Source organism: Manis javanica, chromosome 15 (genome assembly GCF_040802235.1).
Source record: "Manis javanica isolate MJ-LG chromosome 15, MJ_LKY, whole genome shotgun sequence".
Taxonomy (NCBI): domain Eukaryota; kingdom Metazoa; phylum Chordata; class Mammalia; order Pholidota; family Manidae; genus Manis; species Manis javanica.
This window is the reverse complement of record NC_133170.1, coordinates 31,025,460-31,052,584: the sequence shown is the minus strand read 5'-3', so window position 1 is coordinate 31,052,584 and position 27,125 is coordinate 31,025,460. Positions and strand designations below refer to the sequence as shown.

Below are 27,125 nucleotides of genomic sequence, written 5' to 3'. Positions count from 1 at the left end.
AGTATTTGCACTTGTTGTTTTATTGCAAATATGGTAAGATTTATTCTGTAATGAATGTAGTTTATTTGAAATAAATGTTACATAAAAATTTAAACAGAACAAAATAAATAAAACTGAGTCTTTGGCGGTACAGAAAAAATGGAAATTTTATGGCCAGGATTCTCACCTGATCTTAGTATTGCTCACTGTATATATACAGGTGATAGAGCTCTGCTGGCAGCAAACTGTCAGTCACAGAAGTATCAGCCTGGGGAGAGGGGTGGAGAGGGAACAAACAAGTGCCTGGACATAATTGGTCCATGTCTGCCAGTCACCACAGAGACCCACCCAGAGCTCCACCTGGTGCTAAGAGCAGGAGAGGGCTGAGGGGAGCCGAGGAGCCACAGTGCTAGGAAGAGAAAAGGGAGTCCAGAGAGGGAAGAAAGGAGACAGAGCCACAAACAGAGGCAGCACCTGGGCAGAGGCTGGAGCTGTGGCCAGAAACAGAAACAGGCTTGCCAACTGTAGCAGCCAAGTGACTGCCATGAGAATAAAGCTTGGTATGAACACCCTTCAACCCACAACATTCCCTCGTGGTAATTCGGTCTCACCAAATTCATAGTGAACTTGCCTGAAGCAGGGAACCCCCTCCTCCTGGAGAAACAGATGGTAAAAGGAGACCAAAAATGTAGATGAAATGGAGGCTTTTTTTAAATAACACGAGAAAGACCAAGAATTAAGAAACATGTAAAAGAAGAAAACTAGACTGAAAATGCATGAGGCAGTCAGACAGCTAGCAGAAAACAATGTCACATCAGCTGCAAAAGAGTTCCCAGAGTGAGATACTCAAAGGTCAGTAGGCCCCACAAACAAGGTCACTCCATTTGGCAATTAGCACATCATTGAAGCAATTTTAGCATAGTGGTAAGAGAACCCAAATTCCATCAGTTTGGAAAAGAAACAGAAAGTATGAAATGTAGGCAGTGAATATAAATGATTCTTTCAAAAATTGTGCAAGTGAACAAAGAAGTAAAAGGTAAAAGTAAGATACTCTAGTGAGTTGAGGCCAAGGAAAAGACACATAAAGGGTTATTTACATTCCTTTTTAAGGATGAGGGAAACTAGGATATATTTATGCTTGGGAGAATCAGTGAAAAGGAAGAAAATAGAAACATGAAAATGAGGATTAATTATGGAGCCATGTTTTAGAAACTGATAAGAGAGAAGGAATGAAGAGAACAGGAGGGAGATGGGATTAAAGATGGCGGCGTGAGAGGAGAGACAGAGGCTTCCTATTAAAACCGTACACAATTAGAAAATATAGTTGGTGCAACTAACCCTGAGAGAGCAACAGGAAAGAGGACGGCATCAGACTGCACACACCTGGAGAAAAGAGCAGACCTTAGCAAACGGGGTAACATACCAGAGCTGTGGCTCCGCGGGACCTGAGACCCTCCCCAACCTCAGCTCACCAGCGGGAGGAAGAGAAACGGAGCAGGGAGGGAGTGGAAGGCCTGGGACTGCTGAATACCTAGCTCTGGAGATCTGCTCTGGGAGCACTAACCTACATTTCATGGTGCTTTCACCATACTCTTGTGATTACAGGGTTGGAAAGTTAATACAGGCAGAGTTCCTGGGGAGACTGGGATTCCAGCCACCTGTGGAAAGCAGGGATCCATATCCGGCTGCTCTGGGACAAAAACTTATACCTGTTTGCTCAGCCCACTAGTTCAGGCAGTGAAGACAGGCACAGCAGCCAGGAGGCAGGGAAAAGCTCTTTCCTACCCCCAGGCACTAGTACCGCTCCCCTGCGACCCCCGCCATTGCCTCAGGGCTGAGCAGCTCCAGAGACCACAGCTTCTGGACACTAGAGGGCACCAAATACAAACATGAAACGCCAAAGAAACCTGGTCCAGAATAAAATTAATATGACTCCGGTTAAAGATTTAAATGACATGGACCTTGTGACTCTTCCTGAAAGGGAGGTCAAAATAAAAATCATCAACATTCTAATGGAGGTATGAAAAGATATCCAAGAACACAGGAATGAATTCAGGTCGGAGATCCAATCGTTGAAGAGCACAATGGAGGGTATTAAAAGCAGGTTGGATATGGTGGAGGAGACAATAAATGAAAGAGAAACTAGAGAAGAGGAATACAAAGAAGCTGAGGCAGAGAGAGAAAAAAGGAACTCTAAGAATGAAAGAATATTGAGAGAACTGTGTGACCAATTCAAACAGAACAATGTTTGCATTATAGGGATACCAGAAGAAGAAGAGAGAAGGGAAAGAAAGTGTCTCTGAGGAGGTAGTTGCTAAAAACTACCCCAATCTGGGGAAGGAGACAGTCTCTTAGGACATGGAGATAAACAGATCTCCCAACACAAGAGCCCCAAGGAAGACAACAACAAGAAACACAGAAATTAAAATGGAAAACATCAAGGATAAGGACAGACAGTTAAAAGCAGCCAAAGAGAGAAATAAGATCACATACAAAGGAGAGCCCATCAGGCTAACATCAGACTTCTCTGCAGAAACCTTACAGGTCAGAAGGGAGTGAAGGGAGTGGCATGATGTATTTAATGGGATGAAGCAGAAGGGCCTGGAACCAAGATTACTTTATCCAGCAAGATTATCATTTAAATTTGAAGGAGGGATTAAACAATTCCCAGATAAGCAAAAGCTGAGAGAATTTACCTCCCACAAACCATCTCTACAGTCTATTTCGGAGGGACTGCTGTAGGTGGAAGTGTTCCTAAGGTTTAATAGCTGTCACCAGAGGCAATACAACCACAGTAAAGAAAGTAGAACAGCTAATTACTAAGCAAATGCAAAATTAAACTAACTATCCCCAAAGTCAATCAACACATAGACAAAAAATACAGAATATGATACCTAATATATAAAGAATGGAAGAGGAAGAAAAAGAAGGAGAAAAAGAAAAGAACTTTTAAAGTCTGTTTGTAACAGCATATTAAGTGAGTTAAGTTAGACTCTTAGATAGTAAGGAAATTAACCTTGAATCTTTGGTAACCACGAATCTGAAGAATGTAATGGCAATAAGTACATACGTATTGATAATCACCCTAAATGAAAATGGACTGAATGCACAAATCAAAAGACATACAGTCACTGAATGGATAAAAACACAAGAACCATCTATATGCTGCCTAAAAGAGACTCACTTTAAACCCAAAGACATACACAGACTAAAAGTGAAGGGATGCAAAAACATATTTCATGCAACTAACAGAGAGAAAAAAGCAGGAGTCGCAGTACTTGTATCAGACAAAATAGACTTCAAAACACAGAAAGTAACAAGAGACAAAGAAGGACATGACATAATGATAAAGGGGTCAATCCAACGAGAAGATATAAACATTATAAATATCTATGCTACCAACACAGGAGCACCCACATAGGTAAAACAAATACTAACAGAATTAAAGGGGAAATAGAATGCAATGCATTCATTCAAGGAGACTTCATCACTCCCCTCACACTCAACCAGACAGAAGATAAGTAAGGAGACAGAGGCACTGAACAACACAACAGAACAGATGGACCTAACAGACATCTACAGAACTCTACACCTAAAAGCAACGGAATATATATTCTTCTCAAGTGCACAGGGAACATTTTCAAGAACTGATCATATACTAGGCCACAAAAAGAACCTCAGTAAATTCAAAAAGACTGAAATTGTACAAACCAGTTTCTTAGACCACAAAGGTATGAAACTAGAAATTACACACAAAAAATGAAAAATCCCACAAACACATGGAGGCTTCACAACATGCTCCTAAATAACCTATGGATCAATGACCTAATAAAAACAGAGATCAGGCAATATATAGAGACAAATGACAACAACAATTCAACACTGCAAAATCTGTGGGACGCAGCCAAGGCTGTGCTAAGAGGAAAGTATACTGCAATACGGGCCTACCTCAGGAAAGAAGAACAATCCCATATAAGCAGTCTAAACTCACAATTAATGAAACTAGAAAAAGAAGAACAAATGAGGGCCAAAGGCAGTAGAAAGAGGGACATAATAAAGATTAGAACAGAAATAAATAAAATCGAGAAGAATAAAACAATAGAAAGAATCAATGAAAGCAAGAGCTGGTTCTTCGAGAAAATAAACAAAATAGATAAACCCCTAGCCAGACTTATCAAGAAAAAAAAGAGTCTACACACATAAACAGAATCAGATATGAGAAAGGAAAAATCACTACGGACACCACAGAAATGCAAAGAATTATTAGAGAATACTATGAAAAATTATATGCTAACAAACTGGATAACCTAGAAGAAATGGACAACTTTCTAGAAAAATACAACCTTCCAAGGCTGACGAAGGAAGAAACAGAAAATCTGAATAGACTGATTACCAGCAGAGAAATTGAACTGGTAATCAAAAACCTACCTAAGAACAAAACCCCTGTACCAGATGGCTTCACTGCTGAATTTTATCAAACATTTAGTGAAGACCTAGTACCCATTCTCCTTAAAGTTTTCCAAAAAATAGAAGAGGAGGGAATACTTCCAAACTCATTCTATGAGGCTAGCATCACTCTAATACCAAAACCAGGCAAAGACACCACAAAAAAGGAAAATCACAGACCAATATCCCTGATGAACATAGATGCAAAAATATTCAACAAAATATTAGTACACCAAATTCAAAAATACATCAAAAAGATCATCCATCATGATCAAGCAGGATTTATGCCAGGGATGCAAGGATGGTACAACATTTGAAAATCCATAAACATCATTCACCACATCAACAAAAAGTAGCACAAAAACCACATATTCATCTCCAAAGATGCTGAAAAAGCATTTGACAAAATTCAACATCTGTTCATGATAAAAACTCTCAACAAAGTGGGTATAGAGGGCAAGTACCTCAACATAATAAAGGCCATATATGATAAACCCAGAGCCAACATTATTCTTAACAGTGAAAAGCTGAAATCTTTTCCTTTAAGATCGGGAACAAGACAGGATGCCCACTCTCCCCACTTCTATTCAACATAGTACTGGAGGTCCTAGCCACAGCAAACAAACAACACAAAGAAATAAAAGGCATCCAGATTGGCAAGGAAGAAGTCAACCTGTCCCTGTTTGCAGATGACGTGATATTGTACATAAAAAAACCCTAAAGAATCCACTCCAAAACTACTAGATCTAATATCTGAATTCAGCAAAGTTGCAGGATACAAAATTAATACACAGAAATCTGTGGCATTCCTATACACTAATGATGAACTAGCTGATGGAGAAATAAGGAAACCAATTCCATTCACAGCTGCATCAAAAAGAATAAAATACCTAGGAATAAACCTACCCAAGGAAGTGAAAGACCTATACTCTGAAAACTACAAGACACTGATGAGAGAAATTAAAGAAGATACCAATAAATGGAAACACATCCTGTGCTCAAGGATAGGAAGAATTAATATTGTCAAAATGGCCATCCTGCCTAAAGCAATCTATAGATTCAATGCAATTCCTATCAAAATACCAAAAGCATTCAATGAACTAGAGAAAATTGTCCTAAAATTCATATGGAATCCCAAAAGACCTCGAATAGCAAAAGGAATTCTGAGAAGGAAGAATAAAGCTGGGGGAATTACACTCCCCAGCTTCAAGCTCTACTACAAAGCCACAGTAATCAAGACGATTTGGTACTGGCACAAGAACAGACCCATAGACCAATGGAACAGACTAGAGAGCTTGATATTAACCCAACCATATATGGTCCATTAATATATGATAAAGGAGCCATGGACATACAATGGGGAAATGACAGCATCTTCAACAGCTGGTGTTTTGCAAAACTGGACAGCTACATGCAAGGGAATGAAACTGGATTATTGTTTAACCCCATACACAAAAGTAAAGTCAAAATGGATTACAGACTTGAGTGTAGGTCATGAAACCATAAAACTCCTTGAAGACAAAATAGGCAAACATCTCCTGAATATAAGCATGAGCAACTTCTTCCTGAACCAATCTCCTCAAGAAAGGGAATCAAAAGCAAAAATGAACTCATGGGACTACATCAAACTAAAAAGTTTCTGTACAGCAAGGGACATTATCAACAAAACAAAAAGGCATCCTACAGTATGGGAGAATATATTTGTAAATGATATATCTGACAAGGGGTTAACATCCAAAATATATAAAGAACTTACACACCTCAACACCCAAAAAGCAAGTATCCTGATTAACAAATAGGCAGAGGATATGAAGAGACAGTTCTCCAAAGAAGAAATTCAGATGGCCAACAGACACATCAAAAGATGCTTCACATCACTAATCATCAGGAAAATGCAAATTAAAACCACAATGAGATATCACCTCACACCAGTAAGGACAGCCAGTATCGAGAAGACTAAGAACAATAAATGCTGGCGAGGATGCAGAGAAAGGGGAACCCTCCTACACTGCTGGTGGGAATGTAAGCTAGTTCAACCATTGTAGAAAGCAATATGGAGATGCCTCAAAAAACTAAAAATAGAAATACCATTTGACCTGGGAATCCCACTCCTTGGAATATACCCAAAGAATACAACTTCTCAGATTCAAAAATACATATGCACCCCTATGTTTATCACAGCACTTTTTACAATAGCCAAGATATGGAAGCAACCTAAGTGTCCATCAGTAGATGAATGGATAAAGAAGATGTGGTACATATATACAATGGAATACAATTCAGCCATAAGAAAGAAACAAATCCTACCATTTGTAACAACATGGATGGAGCTGGTGGACATTATGATCAGTGAAATAATCCAGGCAGAGAAAGAAAATGCCAAATGATTTCCCTCATTTGTGAAGTATAACAATGAAGCAAAACTGAAGGAACAAAATGGTAGCAGATGCAGAGACTCCAAGAATGAACTAGTGTTTACCAAAGGGGAGGGGTGTGGGAGGGTGGGTGGGGAGAGAGGGAGAAAGGGATTGTGGGGTATTATACTTAGGACACATGATGTGGGGGATCACAGGGAGAACAGTGTATCACAGAGAAGGGACATAGTGAATCTCTGGCAACTTGCTGCATTGATGGACAGTGGCTGCATTGGGGCATGGGTGGGGACTTGATAATATGGGTAAATGTAGGAACCACATTGTTTTTTCATGTGAAACCTTCATAAGAGTGCATATCAATCATACATTAATAAAAAATTTAAAAAAAAAGAGAATGGGAGGACTCAGCCTTGCAGAAGAACTGGCACTTTTGTTCCACTGAAATAAAAGGAAGGTAAAGATGAGTGAAGACGTAATTTTCAAGACCATTGATACCCTCAACCTCTATTTACTAGGTAAAGTAGGAGAGATCAAATGCTACAAAAGAAGGGAATGGACAGAGTAAAATATCACTGAAGAGCCCCTGCGTGACATACAGTAATATAAGCAACTATTAAAGGATGATTTTAACATATCCCATGCAAACTTTTAAATGAGTCAAAGGTAAGGGGACTTTTCCAGAAATATCACTTAAGTCCTTAATCATTGAGAAATATCAGAGAGCAGAAACAGGAAAGAGAACACCTTTTTCCAAGAAACCTCAACATCATCTTTCTATCTATAATAGAAATTTTAGCACCTGAAAAGATAAATGGAAACTTAAAATGTCGTATCAGAAGAAATATGTCTTCTTCTCTTATTTTCTACACATACACAACTTTACTTTGGGATTCTACGTGGCACTCTCTATTAATACTAGTATGAATCTGTGAGAACAGTACAGTGTTTTAAAGTACATGAAATGTATGACATCAGATAGATTTCCATGAAAAAGACAAAAAGGAGTATTCACAGTAGCTCCGTATTTTGACTTCCAGATACTCTTCTAAGTGTTACTTATATTAAATCATTGAGTGTTTGCAACAAAGCTTTTGATAATTATCTCAATTTTACAGATGAGCAATCTACCTAAGAAAACTCAAGCAATCTGAGGGCTCCATAGCTGCTCCATTCCTACGCAACAGTACAAATAATGAAAACAGCCATGAGGTCGAAATGAGCTCTGCATTCAAATCTAAGTACTGTCACTGACTAGTTGGTTGATCCTAGAGAAATTATGCTCCCTAAACTTAGTCCTTCATCAGAATAATAATCAGTCCTGGGTAACCCATATGTAGCTATGAGAATCAAAGAGATGGTACTTTTATAAACAGTAAATATATATATCAACATTATCAGAAAATAGGTGCCAGATAAAAAAGCATGTGGTGTTAACATCATTTTCTGAACTCTATCAGAAATTCTCACACCTTGATTTATATTGCTGTGGCTCATATACAAAATAACTAACTTCTAAAATGCAGGTTTCACATTGTTTTCTAACTTCTTTTACTAATTTACTTAGTAATGAAGAGGGACAAGTTACATAATGGGCTCTGCACTTGTGTTATTCACCTAAAATGTAAAAATAAGAAATCTCTCTACACATGTGCTGGGAAAGTCAACTGAAATAAAATACGTTAAGCTTCTACAAAAGCACCTCTGGCACATACAAACAGTGGTAGTGGTATTTTTTTTTGTTATCACTAGTTCTACCATTCAGCAGAATCACAAAGCAGAATCAAAATGGAAATGGAGCATAGGTTTTTGTATGTGAAATAATTCATCTTATATAAATCCACAAACTATGGCAACTCTATCATTCATGTTGCACTTTACCTGCTAATAGAATATAATACCCAGAACACTACTTTTTTTTCTCATTCCCCTAGTGCCTACTTTCACGTTCATCTCTCTCAGTCAGCACCTGGTTGGTCTGAGTATTGCTTTCTGACTGCTCTCACTATCTTTTGAAGCACTAACTTTGAATCCACTCTCCTGGTAAACCTGAACTCCTGACATTTTATGCGGTCATACCTAGATTTCTAGACATCTCTTTCCTGGAATAACTGCTATCATTTCAGCTCCTTATTAGAGTTCAAGATAACATTAGTATAAACGCTCTTATCTTTGTCTTACTATAGCATACTGACCTTGAGGTGAGACTGAAGGCAACAGCAAATCCAGGAGAAAAATGTGAAAGAGAAAGTTAGAAAGAATTAATAAGGACAATATTCAGAAATAATATTATTCATAGACACAGATAAAACATAAAGCACAGGATTAGAAAAGAGGAGTCGTCACATAGATTAAGCAAAGGCATTAACAATTAGTAATTTGAGGTTTTCAACTCTCAAACAAGAGTATTTTTTTATATTAGATTATACCATTGTTACTAAATTTAAGTTTCTAAAGGAAAAAATTATGTCCAAAATTTACCATTTCCTTGGGCAGGGAAAAAATCAATTTATTAAACACAAAGGAAAAGAGGTTAACTGCTCCCCTGTAGCTAATTGTGATGATACAACTTCGCTTAGTTAGACACACCCAACTTATAATTGACTACTCCTTTACCTACCCCACTCCATTTCTTGGAACCAAGTTATCCATGAACAAAAGCAGAAAACATGGGCAGTTTCACTTATTCTGTAGAATACAGAACTCTTACTTATTTGGAAGAATTTGAAAATATTTTTCTCAAATGTGAGAAAAATAATTTTTTTCCCAGTTACAACCAATATTTCTCATTCCAAATCTATCAAAATCCACCTCAAATGGTACAATCTGAAAGCAATAATGAACAAGAATATACAGCTCTGTAAACATCAATTTATTTCCAATACTGCTCAGCAGTAAGAGATGCAAAGTAGCCATGCTTAATATTCCTACATAGCAAGAAGCTCCTGTGGTTCACTACTGCTTTTTGAAGTAACAGACAGGTTTCCCTTTTTAAAAATCAATCAATTTCACTGAAATTAGTATTATCCTCCAAATACTTAAGACTTCTAATGACCAGTGCCACCCGGATTGTCTTCAGGATCTAAATTTTACTTAAAGAATCTGAAACTAGAGGTTTATTTCTTAAATGCAAGCACCATTTCAACTGATAATTTAATGTTTTTTAATGTTTCAGTATTTAAAACCAGAGTTTTAAAAAACTCATTATAACAATGATAAAAGATAAGGATGACAAGATTTATTGCCCCAGTATATAATATACAGAGATGAAAAGCAGAATCAAAATGACTTCCTCACAATCACACAGTGGGCAAATCTAGGGTAAGAATGTAGGCCTGCTGGTATCTCCTTGGGCATATTTTATACGTACTGTGATGCTTATAGAATTCTAAATGGAATCTATAAAAATCCATGGATCTTTGGAATATATAAAACAGTTGAAGAATGCAGACAAGTTCAAAGGCAAAAACATGCCAATCTCTAAAATGATTGTTTCCAAAGATGTTTTTGTTGTTTATGATGCAGTAAATTAGAATAATTTTAGATCAACAACAACACTGAAATCTCCTATAACTGGAAATCCATGAAAAAAAATTAAGCTTATTCCTATCAACAGTGAGCAACTGTAAGGATCTTTTATCTGTTTTATTGTTCTTGAGTCATATTTCACTTTGGCATCAAACTGTACCTCTTGGAAAACAAATTTAGGAGAAAAAAGTCTGCACATAGATTAACTGTATATAATTCTAATGTTTGCTTTTAAGTAAAAACTTAAGGTAACCACTCAGCGTAAATTCCAACGAGACTGTACTAATAAATTATAAGGTGCTGTGCCAACAAGAAACTTTGGGAAGATGACTTAACAGAATTGACTATGTAAAACTATAATTTATTCTTCTTTTAAATGAAATCAGTGAAATTTCATCAAGGAGGTAGAAGAAAGAAACAAGCAACTTCCCCAGAAAGCAAGCTGAAGCAAGCAGGATCAGATAAAGAATAGTCATCTTCAATTAGAATATTCTTTGCATATTTCTTTCCTTTTCCCTTTTTAAACACAGCCCCATCTCCCTCAATCAAGAACACACAACCACCACAGCAGCAGTTATTCTCTCCTGTTCCAACCCCATTAAGACCATCTTCTCTGACACTGTGCTTCATGGGTCAAAAATATATAACCATAAATGGAGAGTAAGGAAATTCTCTCAAGAACCATTCTCATGAATTGTATACTAATCTATGCCAAAGCTATATACAGCTTAATATTAATTACCACATGGAAGATCTCTGAAGACATTAAACTGAATACCAATTCAGGACTTCTTTACAGAAAAATATTTACAAACATAAAGACTAAATACATAGGTTTATATTTTCAGATTATACTGTGTCAAAGATGACTGAATATACTGTGATACCAGTATAAAATAATTACAAACATAAAACCCATTGTCCCAATGAAAAAGTCCAAAAAACAATTTTAGGTTAACCTAAGTAAATAATCTTTCAGGATGTAGGTAACAGTCAAATATCTAATTATGACAATTAGATAATTATTAATTCAGTAATTCATTTGGTCACACACTCATTTAAAATGGAATACATGAGAAAACGAAGTTAATTTGGGAACACTGTCTTCCATTCCTACATTCACTGAAACAATCTTATTCGCTCTCTTTGCATGCATCTTCAGTATCAATTCACGAAGGATAGAAGACACACCATTACTTTATGAATCACTAAGAAAGAAAAAAGTTACGCCAATTAAATTATGCCATGACATTATTTATATGTTTCAAAGATGTTAAAATGTAAAAATAAAACTTAGAATTGGTATTTCATTGTGACAAAAGAGGGAAACGGTTATCTATACTTTTGTTTAACCTGAATGAAAGGAAAGGAGCGACACATAGCAGCAATTCACCGGAGAGTTCCGCTTTATTAGGGAAAGGTGCTGGGTTATATAGGAGGGGGCATGAATTGATTGAGGTGTCACTTCTACGGGGCTGGTGGCTGTTGGCTAGGTGCTGGGATTGGGAGGGGGGCGAGAGGTGATTGGGCTTCAGGTGGCGCCGGCGGGAACTGAGGACCCCGAAGAGAAGCCGGAAGTTTGCCATCTTACTGGTGGGGACCCTTCATTCCCCCCTTTCTCCTCTATGGGTTTGTGGACGTTGCTTTCTCTCTGGCTGCTTCCTGCTGAACAGGGGCGGAGAAGGGAGTGAGGGCTTGAGGATTGGGAGGAAAGGGTTGATAGGACTCCCCACAGTAAGGACGAGTAGATGTGGACTTCTTCAGGTTGGAAATCAATGAAGGTTCCCTGTAACCATAGGTTGGCCAAGAGGATATGGGTGTCAGGAGCCAGGCGTCTGCGGCTATTGATTCCAGGAACAGTTTCCAGTGGAGAGAGGGGTCCATCTCAGCGTGTGGTGAGGAGGTCACGTGAGGGTGAGGGATCTTCTGTGGCCAGAAGCTGGTAGTTCCTGAGTAAAAGCTGGTTGAAAGCTTGATTAGAGATTTTTCTGACTTGGGATTTGATGAACTTTATTATGCAGGGTAAGAAGAGACAGGTGAGAAGAATGATTATTATGGGGCCTGCAATGGGCCAGAGCCAGGTGAGGAGGGGGTTTGTTAGTATTGACGAGAATGGGTTGGAATTGGAAGCAGAGTGGAGACTGGAGGCAAGGTCGGTGAGTTTGGTAATGTCAGTTTCTACAATGCCGGATTCATTGATGTAATAGCAGCACTCTTCCCAGAGGAAGACGCAGGTGCCGCCCTTCTCGGCTGTAAGCAGATCTAGGGCCCGCCGGTTTTGAAGGGTGACTTTAGCTAGCGAAGTGACCTGTCTTTGGAGAGAGGTTAGAGAATCGGCAGTGGATGTCAGGGCTCCCTCAAGTTTGGCGTTGAGATCTCTAACTGCCTATAGAGAGTGACCCAAGGCTTCTCCCGAAAACCCTGCCCCAATGGCTAAGGTGATCAAAGAGCTACTGACCATGATGGGAAGGAAAGCAGCCCTTTTTGTGCGCGAGGGCAAGGGAGGTTGGAGCTCAAGGAATTCTGCCATGCTGTAAAGTGTTAACTGTGGGATTAGGGTGACGAGAATGCAGGGTGTATCGGAGTTGAGAGGCAGTGAGTTGAAAAGACTGCCATTACACTAAAAGAAGTGTCCCGGTTGCATAAAAGTCTTAGAGCCGGAGGTAGGAGTGTAGATAGAGAGGCAGTGAAGTGCGCTGGAAGGGGGTGGAGTTGGGCCTACACAGTGGTGGATGGTGAGATTATCTGCGTATTCTGGTTCACATAGGGGTATGTCTGCCAGGGAGCAGAGGGGTTGTCTTTCTGCATGGAAGGAGTAGTTGGAAATATTAAGGGGCACGGCGGCCAGCAGTGGGCGCTGTAGTGATGCGCACAAGAAACAATTGGCTGTGTTAAGGGTATGGTTGAGAAAGATGGTGGTGTCCTGAATGAGCTGTAATGAAGAGTAGGAGAAATGGGAAGAGGGGTGGGGATAAGAAGATGAAGAGGCACCGTCAAGAGTTTGGATAATGACTTTTTCGGAATGTCTGCTATCTGATGCAACTTGAGAGATCTGGGAATGAGAGGGAACATACTTTCGAGAGATATGAAGGGTACTGTGGGGGGGTCAAGGACCCCCCGTAGTAAACTGAGGCTGTGACTCTGGCAGCCCATCGAGAGTCCCAGGGATCTGGGATTGATAAGGAGAATGAGCCATTGGGATATTTCATGAAACGGTTGGAGGAGTAATACTGTGAGTACTGGAAGTTACTCATGTAGTGAATGGTGCAAGACTAGTAGGGACATCTCCTGTAGGTATCTGGCCATCGCCTGCAATAGGCTTGTTTTTGGTCATAGAGGAAGCAGAGGTAGGGAGAATAAGGGTAGCTGCTAGTGAACACTTCAGTGGAGGGAGGAAAGTGGAGGTATAAAGGCTCAGAGCAGCTTTTCAGAGGGCAGTCTGGTGTGGCAATGAGGGCAGTAACTTTTGTTTGATGCTGTGTGTAAGTCTGTCTGACTTTGAATCGCCATACAAAGGAGGCTGGGGTGGTGGGGAAGACAATAGGAATGAGGGAAAAAGCAAGAGAGCAGTAAAGGAGGAAAAAGTCATGATTCGGGTATGGATGGCAAAGGGGGTGAACAGGATTTTGGAGGAAAGAGGACAGTAAGGTCAGGAGTCTGGAGGGAGGGAGAGTCTGTAAACTTTTGTAGGTTAAGAGATCTTTTAGGTGATGTGGGGACAGAATGGCAAGGGGCGCTCTGAATGTCAGTATATGAGCTTCTTTCTGCAAGAGCTGTCTAGCGGCTAATGCTTGTAGGCAGGGGGCCCATCCCTGAACTGTGGGGTCTAATTGCTTGGAGATATAAGCTACTGGGGCAAAGGATGAGCCATAATATTGGCCTAGGACTCTTAAAGCTTGACTGGACCTCTCATGAATGTATAATGAGAAGGGCTTCGACAAATCAGGAAGATGGAGAGCTGGGGCTTCTACAAGGGCTTGACGGAGCTTAATGAAGGAGTGTAGGGGTGAGGAGGATAATGGTTTTTTAGGGGGACTCTTGCTGAGGTTGTATAGGGGTCTTGCCAACAGGGTGCAGGGAGAAGTTAGGGATCTATGTTCTAAAATATCTAGCTAGGCTTAGAAAGGGCCTAGAAAGGAAAGGATTTTTGTCTTGGTTTTGGGAATGGGCAGGTCAGAGAGGAGCCATTTTCTGTCTAAGGTAATGGACTTTCTTTGTTGAGATAGAAGGAATCTGAGGTAAGTGATAGGAGGGGAAGAGATTTGAGCTTTGACGGGGGATACTCGGTAACTTCTGGAAGCTAGAAGTTTAAGTAGGGAGGCAGTGTCAAGTTGAGACTGTTCCCACGAGAGACTGCAGAGTAGAAGATTGTCTATGTATTATAAGGTGGACTTGGAGTGATCATGATGAAACTGTTTGAGGTCCTGAGCTAGGACCTGTCTAAAAATATGGGGACTATCTTGGAAGCTTTGTGGCAAAACTGACCAAGTGAGTTGTTTAGAATATCTTGTGTATGGGTCCGTCCAGGTGAAGATGAAAAAATCTTGGGAGCAGGGGTCTAGAGGGATAGAAAAATGGGTCTTTGAGATCTAGGACTGAGAAGTGGGATGCTGAGGCTGTATGGATTTGGAACTAAGGGATGGATAGGGACAATGGCTATGTTGATGAGGCGAAGGTCTTGGACAAGGCGGCAAGATCCGTTGGTTTTTTTAACAGCTAATATGGGGGTATTAAATGGGGAGTGAGTGGGTCTGCTTGAATGATGGGTTGGAGGCCTATGAGGGCTGAAGTGGTTAGGGGGTATTGGGCCTGACAGATATACTGAGAGGGGTCACATAATTTGATAGAGGCAGGGGGACATAGGGCCACGGAGGGGCTTGTAATATCCCAAACTTTGGGATTTACAGGGTGTATGAGGGCAGAACTGGAGCTTTCATTGGGTAGAGGGGGGTCGTCGGCTATGAGGGCCATCAGAAAGGGAGTACTGGGGGCTGTGGCAGTGGATATAGTTATGGAAACGTGGAGGAGGGAAAGGATGTCTCGTCCTAGTAAAGGGATGGGACACTGGGGCATAACCAGGAAGGAGTGGGAGAAAGGTATGGGATTGTCTTAGATTGTGCATAAAAGGGTGGGTGGGGGGTTTAATGGGAAAATCTGTTTACCTCCTACTCTGACTATAGGAGTAATGGCTGGCGTGGTAGGGCCCCGGTATTCTCACAAGACTGAGAAGGTGGCTCCTGTATCTAGGAGGAAGGAGATGGGGTGACCGTCTACTGTTAAAGTAACCCTGGGCTCCTGTTTGGTGATGGAAATGGTTGGCCGAGAAGCCCCCGGGCCCCATCAATCTTCTTCTGCCAGCCCCACTACGGCGGGCTTAGGATGGGGGTTGTTCGTCCAGCCTCCCCTTCGGGTGGTTGGGCAATCAGACCCCCAGTGGCCCTTTTTGTGGCATCTGGGGCATGGGGTGGTAGGAGATCTGGGGGAGGGGCACGCCCTTGACCAATGTCCCTCTTTTCTGCACTTGAAACAAGCTCTTGGGGGGGCTTGTTTGTAGAGGGGCGCCCAGGTTGTGGTTTTATCAGCTGGGCCAACATCTGGAAATTGGCCTGATCAGCCTTTTGTTTACGGCATTCTTTCTCCTCCTCCTGCTTATGGAAGACTTTAAAGGCCACTGTTAGGATCTCAGTCTGTGGGGTAGCGGGGCCCTGTTCTAACTTTTTGAGTTTAGCTTTAATGCCGGGGTAGCCTTGAGCTAGGAAGTATGTCATAAGGACATGTCTTCCTTCAGGTGTTTCTGGGTCCAGGCTGGTATACTGTAATAGGGCTTGAGTGAGTCTGTCTAAGACCTCAGAGGGGATTTCGTCTCTCTTTTGAATTATGTCTTGGAGCTTTTGAAAATTGACTACTTTACAAGCTGCCTTTTTCAGACCTGCTATTAAGCAGGAGGCAAAAATATCTCGAGAGCGGAGACTCATGGTGGTGTTATAATTTCAGTGTGGGTCTTGTTCAGGGACAGCAGTGGGGCCAGGGGGATAGGTGGGGTCAGTCCTGTGGGTTTCAGTAGCCTGCATTTGGGCGAAGTCCTAAACTCGTCTACGCTCTTCAGGGAGGAGAGTATTGGCCAGGAGCATGAAAATGTCATGATGTGTGAGGCTGTAAGACTGGAGGGTGTATTGAAACTCCCTAATGTATGTCATGGGATCAGTGGAAAAGGAACTTAGGCGTTTCTCTAGTTGGGCTAAATCTCTTAAGGAGAAAGGGATGTGAACGCGCACGCTGCCTTCGGATCCTGCTACCTCCCGGAGGGGGGCGATAATTTTGGGAGGCTCTCAGGACTGAGTCTGAGGGGGACTGAAGGGTTCTGGCTCAGTCTGTGGGGGAGTGACGCGGTCTAGCCGTGCCTAGTCGAGCAGGTCCTGAAGTGCAGAAGGGGGGCAAAGAAAATAAAGAAAGATAGAATCGGACCCACATGTCGCCAGCTAGCAGCCCAGCTGCTTACTTCTGCCGCTCTAGTTGGGCTTGAACTCATGACTCTGAATTAAGAGTCCCATGCTCTACTGAGCTACAGCAGGGCTCCAGTTAATTGCTTATGGAATGTGTTGTTTTCTATTCCTGCCACATCGGCAAGTGGGGGAAGGGCATAGCTAGAAGCAGGGGCGGTGTTTCTACACATCTTCAAGGTCTCCCTATTTTCAGAGTGAGGAGTCTTGGCAAGATATGTTTTTGTGGACAGATAACTTCTAAGGACTGCACCGGTTGTTCTCTAGCTTGTGTTTTCCCATGCTGCGTTCAGACATGGGGGGAGGTGCTTTCCCATTCTCTCTACAAACATGTGAGAAGACAAAGGCAGTCCCTAACAGGGGAGAAACAGGTGATGAGGGCAAAGACGGAGGAGGCCCCTGGGACCTAGTTAAAGGGGGGCTGAAAGGCTCAGGCTTAATCTGCAGGGAATGAAGGTGGAGGAGGTGAGATGGGGGAGGAGATGGTTGGGGAGGAAGGGAGAAGGGCTGTTGTAGGAGAAGAAGGGGAAGGGAGTGAACAGGAGGCTTCTGCGGGGGCGGCAGCTTGCAGGCTAGGAGAACTTGGGAGGGGGCGGGGAGAGGAGGAGGCAGAAAGCTTTGATATAGGGAATCTCCTTCCATTTTTTCAGGCGCTGGCAGTAGTTAAAAAGATCGCGAGTGATGTTAGGATCAAGAGTTCCCCCTGCAGGCCATTGGTTTTTATTGTCTAGGGGGTATGTCGGCCAATCTTGGGAGCAATATTTACAGAGAAGTTTTGGTTTTATATCAGGCATCAGGGAGAGGGTAGCCAGATGCTTAAGCAGGCATTCAAGAGGTGAACTTTCAGGGAGGGATGAGGAGGCTCCCATGGCTAAAGGACAGAGAAGGAGACAAACAGGGGAAGATGAACGGAGATCCTCGGACTGGAAGCAGACCACAAGGAGACAAAGGGCGTCCCCGATGATCCTTGGTGGTCTGCGGAAACTCGTATACGAGTCGGAATTTCTTGGAAAGTGTGGGTCATCACCCAGACTTCCCTAAGAAGGCAGAGTGCCGGAGTCTCGAGGTACCTAGCGCTAGGCATTTTCGGCAGACGGAACAGAAGGAGGAGGGGGGGGAAAGGGGAGCGTTCTCATCCACAAAGGAGTCACCTCGTTTATGGCTGTTGGAGGGGGGTGCCTGAGAGTCAGCCGCAGCCGTGAAGGCCTGAGGCAGGGATTTATGACTGTCAGAGGAGGGGCCTGAGCGTCCGCCGCAGCCGTAAAGGCTTGAGGCGGGGATTTATGGCTGTTTGGGGAGGGGCCTGAGGGTCCGCCGCTGCCGTGAAGGCCTGAGGTGGGGAGAGTTCCCTCCTCATCCCCGAGCGTCAGGGCCTTGCCGGACGATCACGGTCAATGGCACTGCGATAGCTCGGGGAAGAGTGGCCCACCCCAGGGAAATTTTGCTTAAAAACTTTCAGAACTGATGGAAGGGATGGTGAATGCGTTTGACTGTCGGAGGAGGGGCCTGAGTGTCTGCCGCAGCCGTAAAGGCTTGAGGCGGGGATTTATGGCTTTTGGAGGAGGGGCCTGAGGGTCCGTCGCAGCCGTGAAGGCCTGAGGCGGGAGCGTTCCCTCTTCATCCCCGAGCGTCAGGGCCTTGCCGGATGATCACGGTCAATGGCACTGCGATAGCTCGGGGAAGAGTGGCCCACTCCGGGGGGAAAACTTACCTAAAGGCCAGAGAGGAGTGGTGAGTGTGATGAGCCAGCGCCGGAAAAAGAGGATGAGGGCAAGCTGCTGCTGGTGTCGGGGGAAGACGGGGCCCAGTTGGGGTGTCCCGTCTCCCGGGTTTCGGCACCAATGAAAGGAAAGGAGCGACACATAGCAGCAATTCACCGGAGAGTTCCGCTTTATTAGGGAAAGGTGCTGGGTTATATAGGAGGGGGCATGAATTGATTGAGGTGTCACTTCTACGGGGCTGGTGGCTGTTGGCTAGGTGCTGGGATTGGGAGGGGGGCGAGAGGTGATTGGGCTTCAGGTGGCGCCGGCGGGAACTGAGGACCCTGAAGAGAAGCCGGAAGTTTGCCATCTTACTGGTGGGGACCCTTCACTGAAGATCAAAAAATTATCTCACTGCATTGTATTATGGGCAGTAAGAAGATAAAAAGGGAAAAGTGTGGACAATTAGTGAAATAAGAAAGGAGCTCTGTCTCTATATTTTAACTCAAATATTCATTAGACCCTCAGTAATGCAGTCACAGGACAGATGGTGGTAGACACTACCAGAATAGCACAAATAAAGGAAAGAGAAATTACTACCTAAAGGTAAACAGTTAAAAGGGGTCAGATTACCACAAATGAATAAGGGGAAATAAGTTTTTCATCAAAGAGAGAAGGATGAGAAAAAGTAACTAAGAAAAAAATTCATCTTCTAATTTCAAGAAAACAGAGTTAATTCTACCAAGACTATCAAACCAAGTACTGGAAATATCCTATAAACTAACACAAGTTCCCAACACATTTTAGAAGACATGAAAAATAAAATCTATTCTTGTTACATAAAATTTCAGATACTAGTAATCTTTAAAAGCAAATCAAGAACTCAAAAGGCCATATCCTTGAGCCATGAAGTTTAAGCCTAGTAACTATTTTCCCTAATTTATCCAAATACTATCAGAAAAGTTCTTTCTTATACATATGTATGTGCAAATGACACCCCAGATTAAATCTCATTCCTGGAATGATAGGAATGTTCAAGCTCAGTTCAATGTGTTGATATTGATCTACAGAAGTACAGATTTCTCTCACCAAAATGAGGTTAAAAGTTACTGTTTTAGCATTATTAAGTTCAGACATTTAATTCAGGGGTTACTACATTGAGCCTAAATTCTGAGCAAGCTAGGAACACCCTTGCTTTTTAAAAAAATCAACTAAAGTAGCTCCAAATCCAATGAATAGATCATGTACCACTTTCTAAATAAAGCCAATTGTTTATAAATCAGAATGTAGTTGCCTTGGAAACAATATTATAAATAGAGTTTAGGTTTTCTCGTAGCCCACAAAATTTAAGTTTAATCATGATGTAAAAGCATACTAAAACTAATAGTTGAAGATTATAGGTCTGAAAAAGATGGTTAGCAAAGAAAATAAATTAACCATCACAGAATGGAAAAGCTAAGTTTCCTCCATTATATCTACTTGTAAGATTGGCACAAGAATGTGTATGTTTGTGTGTGTATTCATATGTATATGTATGCATGTCCATATATCCATATAATACTCACATATACTCATTCATATATATGTGTATGTATGTATATATATACATACACATATATATGAATGAAGAGTAAAACATCTCCAGTTCTCTTGCCTTCCTCAGAACAGTCACAAGTAACAGTACAGCACCTTAGGTTTCCCTCTTCCTTTTGTATCTCTACCTACACTAGAGTTCTAGGACCTGAAATAGCAGTCTAGGATCTGAAATTACCCACTAGCTTTCCAACCAAATGACTTCTTAAGCCATTATCATTTAATATTGGTCTCAAAAATTTAAAGACCAGACTTTGAGTCCAAAGTTCAACAAGATACCCCTTCTCTATGGTAATCCTCTATCCTACAGTGTACACTAATTGAATATGTTAAGTATTACTTTCCAGGAGAACTCAACTAGAGCTTAAATTAAAGCCTCCTCAGTGAAATTTCTAGTGACTGGACAAGCCATGCAAGAATGCCTCTGCTAGCACCATCTACAAAGGAAACAACAGCCGCTGTTGTTGGAGTCTTAGATTTCTGGGGCCAGAAGTATCTCTACACTGAATCTAGTCTGACAGCAGGACTGAGTCAGACATGTGGAACAACGGCACCTGACAGCAGAGCAACCCACATGCCAGTTCTAAAGTCCCTGTCCTCTGAGAAGGCAGCCCAGCACATGAGAAAAGCCTTTGTCCTCACCAAGATCCTCAAGGGAAGGGCCTCTGAGCTGTTTCTATCTTCCCCTTCTAGAAGGTAGGCTTATTAATGAAAACTGAACACAGGACATTCAAAAAGAAAAACAGGAAGAGACAGAATAGAATTCTTAGGTATGACTCAGCTACCACCTACCTACTTCGGCAGTGCCAGACCAGTCATTTAATCTCTCTGGGCTTCCACCTCCTTATCTCTACCAAAAAACTCTATATAAGAATCCTTTCCAAAACCAAAAAGGTCATGATATAAGTAGGGAAGCTAAAATTAACAAATATAATTTCAATTAGTATTTGGGGCACCTTTCTTAGATAAGATCTACGTGATACATAGCAAATTAAACACCTGAGGTGTTGAGTTCCTCTAGGAGAATTCCCGATTACGTGCTAGTTTTCTTTTTAATGTTTCCACTAAAGGACAGAAAAAGGACTGCTCACTGAATCCAAATGAAGTAAGACTAATGTCCACATTTCAAAGTGAAATATGGCATTTCTGTCACATTACAGAATTACTTTTAGAAAGTCAAAATATATCCCTCTTTAAATTAGTTGCCTGGTTTGGGGCAAACATCTATTGTAAAATGCCCCTTTCAAAAAGTGAAGTGGGGGTGGGCGGAGATCTATTCCAGGCACTGGGGTAGGGATGCAGTGAGCGTAGAGGCAAAGTAAGACAGAGAGGACTAAACAAAGGTAAAGGAGGATCGAAACCTGTGTGAACAATACCTGAAAATGATGGCACGGTGGAAAAATTTAAGCCTGGTTTAACTGTGTGAAAATTAATAAAGGGAAACCTCACTGACATGGTGTTCGGCGGCCAGCACGAGGAGCTCTCACACTCACCACTCACTCCTAACTAAATCTCAGACCTCACTGGAAGAGAGGGACACCACACTGTTTTGGCTACTTTACTTCTCAGCAGGAAGAAGAAAGGTTTCCACTTACCCCTGCAACAGCCAATGTTACAACTTAGCCAATAAGAAGCCACAGTACATGGAACTCCCAGTTTCTTCCAATGGACTTTTTGTTTAGAACAGCCCTTCCAACTTGGCCCTTTCCTCTATAAAAGAGTGTTCTCCTTTATTCTCCAGACTTGCCTATGGTTTTGCTGTAGCTTGCTGGTACTGGTTTGCAATTCTCTGGTGTTTTTGAATTAACCTGTTTTTGCTGGTAAAATAACTTTTATTTTTAAAATTAACAACTGGCAGCCTCAAATTACTGGCCATGTTAAAAGAACCAAAATGTGCATAACAAGGGAATCACTCATGATTTGAGGAAGTAATAAAGACCGTAAGTTATTTTTTTATTCATGAGGTATTAGGTAAACAATGAGCCCCCAACCTTGACCAAGGCCCTGGAGCTGCTTCTGTTCTAGCACCTTTGATTCTTGTTTGACTTCTCAAAAGTATAAATCTTTTCAAAATGGTTGCCTCAGCTATAAAAAAAAAAAAAGGAGTAGAGGAGGAAATAAGTTTATAAATAGTTGTACCTGTTTGAATACTTTCGGCTGCAAATATACATATTCTGTTTCAAAATGGCTTGAACTATAAGAAAATGTACTATTTCATGTAATAAGTCTAGTTTCAGGAAGAGGCTGTTAGGGTTCTGGCTTTTTCCTCTGGTTTTCCAGACTCCACCACCCCCTGGATGCTGGCTTCACCTTAGGCAGACACGAGTCACAGCTGTTCTGGTCACCATATTCGTACACAATCATGTACAAAACAAAGGGCCACCTTTCTTCTTACAAATTTTCCTTATAAGAAAATCATTCCCCAGAAGTCTCTCTGTAGTTCAACCCCTGAAATTACTTAGGGATTACAATGTTCAATGTGTAACTAAGTCACCAGAAAAGATGGTTGTCATTCTCTAAATATATGTTTCTAAATGTATGTGTTGAATTGAATGTAAATGAACCTCATATTAGAGTAAACTGAGGATTTCTGCTGCCAACACCAAACTGAAGATTCACTAGTACTTCTGTATCCAAAAAAAGGTAACAAAGCAAATACAAAAGCAAAATTATGAAGCAAAACACAACATATGGCATGGGGGAAAATTTCCCCAGTATAGTGCCATTACACAAGCACTTAGCCAACAGGAATAGCATGAGTGCAAGAACAGACAACTGCAACTGACAATTCTTGGGAATCAGTAAAGACACCACTATCAGAACTTACCAGCCCACATAACTCTTCCCTCTAAATAACATTATATCAAAGAAAAGCCTATTCATTTTGAATCTAATAGAAACTTGAATATGTTCACTTTAGAAGAAAACATCTCAATTACATTCAGGGTTCCTGAGGCTAATCTAAATCCATCTACTTACATAAGCACAGATCAAGCTCTAGTTGTTTTTGTTTTTGTTATTTTCCTTAAATTGATCTGTAAATACTATCCAAACCCATCAGGTGATGACTTTCTTGTCAAGCTGGCTTGACTACAGTGCCCAGTTACTTAATGAAACACTAATCTAGATGTTGCTATAAAGGTATTTTGCAGATATAATTGAAGCCTCCAATCCATTTAAGTAAAAGATATTATCCCACATAATCAGAGTGGGCATAAGGGAATACTTTGGAAGGCTCTGATATCAGGGTTGAGGTTTCCCAGGAGAGAGAAGGTTCAACGCAGAATGGTGGCCCATGAGTGAAGGAGTTCTATCCTACTGGTGATTTTCTATTCTTAACAGCCTACCATACAGACTTCTGACTTGCTTAGCCAGTCCCCAAGACAACTGCTTATAATAAATCACACACACACACACACACACACACACACACATACAATACTGGCTCTGCCTCTCTAACTGAACTCCTACTCATACACACCACAGTATGTGTATGAATTTCGAAGCAGTACTTCTTAGATTTAATTGGGAAAACATTTTAAATTTGAAGATGTATGGGTGGGCTTACATAATTCTCTTTTCAAACGGCAGTAGGTCAGGACAGTGGTGCACTACATCATCTTCCAACATGAACTACTACTGTTGTGTAAAAACAATTTAAGGGGCAACTTACAAAGAGTAAGTCTGGGAATTCTTCATGATTTAATCTAAACCTTTAATACAGAAGATCCTTATAAAAGAAGCACTAAGAAATTTGCAAAGAATAAGAATTATCTCTAATTCAATTACTACAGCAGTCTGCTTTCATTTTTTTGCATTGAGAAGAAGTTGCTGAGTACCCTTTAGAAGTGGATTCTACATACTGGGTTACAGTGTGGCACTACAGCTACATTAGTGAAAATGCTACTCCTTAACAGGCATTCTTAAGAACAGTTACATACAAGATGGGAGAGGAACAGACTAAGGTTATTAATTATAACCAACAATATCAGAATCTTACCAGAGAGGACACACACTTTATCCACAACCATTGTACTAAGAGGTACAGTTCAATTTGACATATATTGGCTGTTCTTTAATTCTGATCGAGCAAAATTCCCAGCGAGCTCTAGGAGTAGCAAGAGGAGCAGCAGCGATTCAGTCTAGGACAGAACTACAGCCTCAACATGACACTCACATTCTCAGGAAGTCCCAAACAAACCCCCCTGATGGTGCGGGGACAGAGACCTGGCGCAGAAGGTGCAAATTGTGGGAGACTGGCTTTCTGAGAAACAGCATGGCCAATATGGGACACACATAAACACACAGAGACCAAAAACCCCAATGGAATGGGACCATGATAAAACAAGTCAAAAGAAAGATGAAGAAGCTCAAATGATAAATTAGGGGAGACAGACACCCACACAGTGGAATGGCAACACAAGAAGCAAAATGTTAGTAAGAAACACAGCAGCCACACACATGCACCTCAGTTCTGAACATGGGAACAAAGATGTCACACAACCCCAAATGTCTTTGGTTCTTCATTCACATCTTAATCTATGTTGCTGAATAACAAATTACAAAGTCTGAGTTTTAAAAACTGTTTCTTTCTTCTATAGCCAAGAAATTTTGTGTCAAATCCTAAAACAAAGTTATAATACCCTCATCAGAGGATAAAATTGTATAAGTGCTTCTTAAACCTTGTATGTGTGACAGGAGTAGATCATTTACAATGTTTCTCAAAATGTGAGAAATATAAAAGCTATTTGGTGTACTTTGGTTATCAGATACAGATTTACTCCCATTTCTTATACTCTCAAATCAAGTCCATCTCCCCAAATCAGTATTACATCCAAAAATTAAGGCATTTTTCAAGCTAGCTGCCTGGAACAAGCAACAGTTTCAATGTAGATTTCTAATACAAGAAATTAAACCAAAAAGTGAAATATTATCAAGGAATTTCTTTTCTGAATTATTGAAATATATTTAGTGGGAAATGGCTAATCCATGTGTTTTAAAACCTCTTTGGTACTGCTGCAGACTTCAGGCCCACACAAAAGCAGAGAGGCATGTATTCACACAAGTATGTGAAGGCAGGGGTGTGTGTTTGTGTGTGTTGGAGCCAGTGCATGGTAATTTGTTAATTCTGACTTAAAGAATTTCATCCATTATTCTTATCCAAAACCAGAAAATATGAATAGAGTTAATATCAAAATAAGAGGAAACAAGTGAGTAGGTAACCCACACCTGTCATTCATCTTTCAGTATGGCAAAAGAGAAATGGGAGGGCTGAACTCTATATAAGTTTTAGTTTCTTAAAAATTAAAATTCTATGGATAGAGAATAGAAAAAAAAGTAACTTCTAGGGGAAATTATCAGGTCTACCAGTAACCCAAAAATTTAAAACTTAATGAACAATTTATGAAAATAGTCTTAATATGTCCTGTCAAGAGCATGCAAATAAAATATTCCTAAGAATCAGTCTCCAAGGAACCACAAATTAATTACTTCATTCTGCCCTGTCAGTCTCTCTGGCTGTTCAGAGAAAAATGGGTGATTAAAGAAGTTCTACTGGAAGAACTGTTTCTATGCACTTGTTCAATTTATGTTAAATACCTGAGGTTATATGCTTCATCTTTAGTACAAAACATCCTAATAGGGAAAAAAAAAAAAAAAGAAAAGAAAAGGAAAATTCCAAGAGAACTGTTTGGCTGTATCTGTTGAAAGGTTATTTTAAAGAACTCAAAGACAGCACTTGAATAAAAATCATACCCAAATCTCTTAAATTGAACTCAAAATGTCCCTCCTTCTAAATTTGATGTATGCACTGATGTTAACACTGCTTCCTATAATACAAACTGTATGAAGTCTAAATCTTTATAGCCCAAAGGAGCATCCACAAAAAAGGTCTAAACCAATGGAAAAATATTAACTCCCTGAACCTGAGGTTCATGTGCTTCTTAGATAAATTAAAAAGCTAAGTAGGTATTTGTACTCTCTTGAACATCCAGTAGGAAACTTTAAATACTTAATGAATACTTTCTATCTTTCCAGTCACTGAGGTTGAAGTCCACAGCTTCACAATTTATTCCCATTCTATGCTTCCTTTAGCGACTGTAACGTTGAATTAATGAATAAATGAATTTATGCTGACTTAGAATAAAAAGACAGTAAAGTAACATCAAGTACTCAAGAACCTAAATTCATACAGGCACGTAAATGTTAAAGAAGTATGCCCCAAAGTACACAGTTTTAAAATGGTACTTCAACCATTCTAACATAGTAATCCCCCATTCAGCTTCCATTTCCTTACCTTTCCAACTCAGCAATCTTCTTATCTTTATCATTCTTCTCATTTTCTACCTCTTTCAAGATTTCCAAAAGGCGGTCAACTTCTGCCTGAGCCTTGCTAGATTCATCTTTGTACCTGGCAATCTCCCTCTCCAACTGCTGTATTCGGTCATTCATCTCTGGACTGGCTCTGGCTTCCAAAGTTGCCTCATGTGCCTACAAAGAAAAGTGTTCAAAATCTTTCAGCTACAGGTACAGTGGCAGTGGACAAACCATGTCTCAAAGAACAATCCATAGTCCAATTTAAATAGAGTATTATCCAATATCTAATAGCTAAACCCTATCTATAAGGTTTCCCCTGCTTAAGTATTACAAAGACAAAATATTAATAAATGGAGAAATAATTAACTTAGATTTTGAATGGATTCATTTTTAAAAATGGTATATCTCTGAATATTTATTTCTAGGCCAAAAACAATCATAAGCCAAGAGATGCTTCAGAGTCTAGAGAGGTGTCCTAACAAGCCACTAGGCTACTTATTGATCTACCCAAGACATGTCAATATTATGGACATCATCAGCAGAGATTATCAGTAATTATCAGCAGAGGTTCACTGATAATCTTACCACAGCCAGTGCCAATGCTGAGATCTAATTCTCTACATGACCTCCATTTCATTTCCCTTCTAACAATGCTTTACAAAGCACGTACAAATCACATGGTCTTGAACATC

General features: G+C 40.7%; 1 protein-coding gene across 17 annotated transcripts in view; it reads right to left on the bottom strand.

Moving 5' to 3' along the window:
* ERC1 (ELKS/RAB6-interacting/CAST family member 1) overlaps nucleotides 1-27,125 on the bottom strand; it is a 724,558-nt gene that overhangs the window by 422,825 nt on the left and 274,608 nt on the right. For 16 of the 17 annotated variants that reach the window (XM_073222497.1, XM_073222500.1, XM_073222503.1 and 13 more), the window contains one exon: nucleotides 26,414-26,607. In XM_073222497.1, the coding sequence (XP_073078598.1) occupies nucleotides 26,414-26,607 (194 nt within the window). Of the gene's footprint in view, nucleotides 1-11,768; nucleotides 12,286-26,413; nucleotides 26,608-27,125 lie in introns of those variants that run through there. The other variant, XM_073222513.1, reaches the window with a different exon arrangement.